General features: G+C 33.8%; 1 protein-coding gene across 1 annotated transcript in view; it reads left to right on the top strand.

Annotated features, from left to right (window-relative positions):
* The window catches only part of SLO2 (slowpoke 2), a 162,237-nt gene that overhangs the window by 67,229 nt on the left and 88,958 nt on the right, over positions 1 to 6,050 (top strand). The window contains exons 3-4 of the mRNA XM_011506186.1: positions 668 to 767; positions 2,531 to 2,729. Of these exons, the coding sequence (XP_011504488.1) occupies positions 668 to 767; positions 2,531 to 2,729 (299 nt within the window). The remainder of the gene's footprint in view (positions 1 to 667; positions 768 to 2,530; positions 2,730 to 6,050) is intronic.

Raw genomic sequence — 6,050 nt, 5'->3', positions numbered from 1 at the left:
AAGATTATAGCGAGTAAAGACTATGCTGGAAAAAAATAAAATTTCACCATGTAAAAAATGTATTTGAAGTATTAAACCAAAAGTGCTTATAGCAAAAAAATTGAAATAACGAAAATTCTGAGCACTCTTTTTCTCCTTACAAAATGTAAGAGAATTTTACCTTCAATATTAATTGAAACGTTAAATACGTAAGATTACGTAATTAAATTATTAGCGCAAAAAAAAAACAAACGTTTCTCTCATAAACGACGAAATGGGCAATTCACGCTTTTTTTTTGTTCTTTTTCTATTTTTTTCTCTCTTTTTTGGGTTTTTGTTTTTTTTTTTTGTTTTTTTTGTTTTTTTTTGTTTTTTTTTTTGTTTTTTTGGGTTTTCGTTTTTTAATAAAGATACAAAAGAAACGTTCCCTTAAAATGCTTTTAAAGGATAATATTTTAGGATGTACTGCTTTGACGTGTAACAACTAGGGCTGCCAATTTAATTCCTTAAAAATGTGACAACATTTTGCATCCGTGAGGAAACCTTATTGAGCAAAGTACGAAGCTCAATGGACATTTCCAGAAGCTTACAATTTTCATTCGTAAAACTTTATATTAAAAAATGCTAATGTTCATGTTAGCGTTGCAAAATTCCTAAACATTAATCTTGAAAATTCTTCTCTTTGCAGGTCTTAGGATACGACTAGCCAATCTCTTTTTTAAACTGCTGACATGTTTTCTATACATATTCCGCGTGGTCACCGACAGCGATCCCACCTTTGCAGCCTGGTAAAGTTTCACAATTTTTATTCGCCTTACAGCTTACTCGCCGACCTCGTATACGACTCCAATAGCGATTAACGGAAATTAGTTTTGCAGCGTAATTTACAATTAATTTATGGCGCTAGCGTATTAAATGACGCCCGAGAGTTCTCACGAATGTATCCGCTATTGCCTACATAGCTTTTTATTAAAGTCGTTGGGAGTTAAGGACAATTTTAATTCTTATGAAAAAGAAAAATGAAAGGAAAAATAATAAGAAAAAGAAAACGGCACAGAAGAGAAAGATGGAAAGATGGAAAGATGGAAATAGTCCGATATGCTTCGCATTAAAAATACCGAGGCTCTTGAAAGTGGAAAAGTAACGGAATTTACTACACTCCTCGTTATCATTCAACAAGAGCATTTAATTAAAAATCTCCTCTGCGCGCGAAATACAACTTTACGAAGATCATCGAGGCCCGTCGACAGTTACTTTCATGCTCGGATCGCGCATGCACATTCCTTGAATCACACGCACACGTCATCCGGCTACCTTATCACAATCTCCTCCGCATCTTAAACGACACGCGGTAAAGGTGAATCTCCCTAAATAGAATTCCATAACCACAGGTGAAATGCATCGAAAGGCATATTTTCCTTCAGCCTCCGCTATATACACAGCCATTGAGTTAAGTCTTCTTTCGCACCGTGGCTATAAAGATTATTGATTTTCGCGGTGAGCAATCTGCCATGCTCGTACACACGTGCAGTCGTCTGAACTCACCCCCCCCCCCCCCCCCGAGTCTCTCAGATGACGTCGTATCAAAAGCGAGGAAAGCGATGTCGGGGCTGCTTCCGCGATAGCGCACAGTCCCTTATACAACGACAGGGAAAAACGAGTCGCGGCGTCGTCGGATGTCTCGTCAGGTGAATTTCGTAGGAGCGCTCGCGCACAACCGCTCGGCCCCCTACTAACTTATACCAATACGCGCGCATGCCTTCCCTCGTTTATTATTTATGCGCGATTTATGAGATATGAGGAGAATAAATATTTATAACCGCCCCGGTCTTGTGAGCTTTCACGGCGAATGTAGTCGTTTTTTCGGCCCGAGGATTCGGCTGGCGCATACGAATATTCGCACTCGTGTTACGGCGAATGTAAATAAAATTGATTGCAGCTTGGGCTTTCTAAGGGTTCACTTTGACGTTAATTTCCAGCTGGTAAATTAAGGCGTATTTGGAGTTGACTCGGAGTGCCATCGTTCGGGGCAACTATCTTTACGGCCAATTTTGTGAATTAGTCGTCATTGGCGCTCTTCTGTGATTTTTCGCATTCCCTGGAAAACGCGATTTTAGATTTCTCTCTCGGCGGCCGGGTAAGCTGCGCAAATATTTTTTCAAAACTTATTTAAAAATTTACGAATTCTCGCGGCGAGGGAAAAGCTTTCCTAACGCGTTTTAAATTAACCGGAATCCAGCGCGTTACCCACACATTTCCCCTTGCGCTCGCGAAATCTCAGCACACTAAATCCTTACGATGGAGCAATAAATCGCGAAGCAAGAGACCCATCGCTCCTTAAAAAAAAAAAAAGAAAAAAAAATAGATAAATAAATAAAGAAGAAATAAAAAATAAAAACAAAGAAAATGAAAGAAAGAAAAAACAGAAACCAAAGCGGAAGCAGAAAAAAAAATGAGAATGAGAAACCAGGTCTTACAAGCGAGAATTGCTATATCCGTTAATGGTATTTAACCCTTAAACGCATTCGCATACAATGACGCACTGTTTCAGTTACGGCTGCACACCCGGCAACAAGACGGAGTTTCTCATCTCCCAGAATCTGACCGAGGAGGAGTTCCAGGAGCACCCGACCATCAACTGGGACGCAATATTATGGGTGCGAAGACCTCTGGAATTGTGGATCATCCAAGTGATATTAGCAATGGTATCGCTGACCGAGGCGCTACTCCTCGCCTATCTCGGCTACAAGGTACGTTTAAACCTCGAGCCACCCGTGGCTCGTCGCTTCTCTTCGCCACCAATCACCCACCAATCTACTTACCATTTCTCTTATGATTTCGAACTTTAACGAACTTTCCAATGACGTGTGGCTGAAAATCAGCGCTCGTCAAGCCAAATGGAACGTGCCTCATCTCCCATTAGGCATTCGCCCTTTTGTTTCTCATAGCCTCATTCAACAATCTATGCAGTGAAAAAAATTTAAGGGAATGCCATTTGAAATATAATTTTCAATCAGCAAGAGTGCTAGTTGCCTTAATTATATTGTCTACTGTTAGTTTGGTATTAAGAGAGACTCGGGTAATTGGTACGCGCTCCTTCTATACGGCTCAGTTTTAAATAATGAGGAAGCCCATTTGTAACTTGACTCTTAATAAATAAAACGAGCTGATAATGTGCAAACACATTTAAAAATCTCGCATTCCTGAATAAATCATAGGGCATAAGGTTGAAAATTATTTAGAAATATTTTTTTGAACACTAGATAATCTAAAATCATTGAAAATGCTTTAGAAATATTTTTAAATTACTCGTGAACATAGATTTCATATTATTAAAAGAAGTTCAAATACTTTTAAATAAATAACTAGAAATTTATCCTCGTACGATGCTCACTCGAATGTATGTAATTTATTTTTTATATACGTGAAATATGTTTCTCTTGAAATATCATCATGAAAAATCTAGTCGTTGATAAATCCAAAGTGGGAAAAATTTTACCCCCTTTAATCTGCTCTGACCTCACAATCTTCCTAATTTCCGTTTCAAAGCGAATTTTCCTTTACCTTTAACAAAATTTCAGATAACTATGTACGGATATCAGTTCGTTATCCGATTTCTTTCACAATATATTAAATTATTATGAGATTTTTGTAATAAATTTTCAAAAGTTTCAATTTCTTCTACCCCAGCGTATTAATAAATAAAAACATTTAACTCTTAATAAATAACAGAAAATTTAAATTGCAATGATAAATTTAATAACTTTAATAACTATTATTGCTTAAAAATTTTAATTCCTTAATCATTATATTTATCATTTCATAAATTTGATAGAGCGATCTACAATATTGGAAATTCTGTGGTCACTCTGATAATTCCAAATTATTTCCAATATTTATATATATATATATATCTATCACTAATACAACGTTCTTAAAAATTTATTTATATAATAAATTGTAAATGATATTATTCGATATAATAATAAAAATATCATCCTTACCTCTTATTGCAAATGCTAGGCTCAAACAAAAACAAAATATCAATGCCTATAGAATTTCTTCATCAACTAACCCTCATATTATAATAAAAAAAAAATGTATGAACGTTGAGCTCAAACGCAAACACACATAAACATATATACAAGCATGTGCGAATAAAATTTCATTTAACATCTTCGTTTCTATATAAAATTTATATGCAAATTAATTTATATAATTATTACAATATAATTAATGTTCTTTAAATTAGATATTTAAAGAATTATATATATATTTAAAGATTATATATATTTGAAAAATATTTTTGTTTATAATAGTTGTCGCACGTATTTGCTATATTTATGTTCCAAGTCACTAATATTAATCGAAAATTTATAAGATCAGAAATATGTAAGATAATAAGTTCTCCCATCTACTTTACAATTAACTATGTATTGAATAAATGTCGATAGAAAGGAATATTTAAATACATAAGTTTTTACGTAATCCTCGATAAATAAATACATATATCGACTTTATATATTGAAATTTCTTTAACAGTATAGTTGTCAATTTCTCAACGTAAGTTCTCAACTCAAAAATAACATTTATAATAAATTCGATTATTTTACATTCATTAATTTTGCTGTCATTTGATATTTAGCTATTTATAATAATTTTTAATAACGATTGCTCTAACCAACTATCTTTTTGTGAAATTATAGTTCGGCAGTCGACAATAATAAAATACAATTTAATATTGGCTAGGTCAGAAAAATCGTACATTATACGAATGAAAGCTTCAACCCCGCCCCCTCCCTTATAAAACATTTCCACTGATATTTTTGCCTCTATTCCGTTTCAGATAAATAAACACTTCCTCCTAACTCTTATCATTCTATCCTCTATTTTCTCAAGCTTCGTTTCACAGAACAATAATCACTTCTCTAGTCCCAACCAATACAACAGCAATCGCCAATGAAAATTTTCGATCCTGACGATTCGTCGCACCGCTTTACAATCGTCAAATCACCCTCTTTGCAGATCTCGAATAGCATGCAATAGCGGCGTGCCGTTCACGGTATTCATACAAAAGGTACTCTTACGAGACACACCATCACATGAATTACATGGTAGGTAAATACCTTTCTTTCTCCCACGAGTCTTTCTCGTTTTTGTTGATCCCGCCGTTGATAAAGGCCGAGGCGGTGCTGTGCAAATTTTTGCACGGATAGGTTTTCCAGGGAGCTTTATAGCGCGAAGGGACTTTCTAGCCAAATCTTAATATTATCAAGACTTTGTAGATTAGATTGGGGGCTTACACTAGAAAATATACAAGAACGAAATTGTTCAAATTACAAAGGCTATTTGAGAATTTCTAATAAAGATTATTGATGGTAAATTGTTGGAAAAGAAGTTTGTCGATGTTGACTGTTTTGACAACGAAAGCATGTAAATAGTGAGCTTATTTACGAAAAAAACAATTTATAGAGTACATTAAAAGAATAATTTATTTAGGTGAGATATATATATAGTTATAGAATGACTTATGATATCTATATGATAGATTTCGTATAACGAAAAATAGAAATATATATTATAGATCACAGAATATCTAAAGGATGAGCGTTGAAAAGGGATTGAAGTATGTTGGTTTTTATTCGTATTGAAACGGATTGAGATTAATCCAATTTATGTAGAAATTATTTTTTTAATTTTTTTCAAATAGTCAATTTTCAAAAGCTTAATAATCAATTACGGTTTATATTAAATTTTTTTTCTTTAAATTGCACCAACTGTATATAGTTCCTTGACCAAACAATTTTTGTGTTGACTCTTTCAAGCGTTGAGAACGCATCTATTATTTATGCATGTGAGCACGTTGGAATACATACACATAAATCTCTAACCAATTTTAAATTACTTGATTTATTTAAGCTATACATTTTTAAACACAAATAGATAAAGCGTAAAAAATTAGATAATTAAATATTTTATAAATATGTTTTTTTTTTCCACTAAAATGGATATTACAAGATTACATTTAGAGTGCCGGATCAATAACATTAATTGGTAACGATTCTACCGAA

Source organism: Ceratosolen solmsi, unplaced genomic scaffold (genome assembly GCF_000503995.2).
Source record: "Ceratosolen solmsi marchali unplaced genomic scaffold, CerSol_1.0 scaffold7, whole genome shotgun sequence".
In the NCBI taxonomy this organism is placed as follows: Eukaryota; Metazoa; Arthropoda; class Insecta; order Hymenoptera; family Agaonidae; genus Ceratosolen; species Ceratosolen solmsi.
Note: the sequence above shows the minus strand (reverse complement) of the source record. Positions and strands in the feature narration are given on the sequence as shown.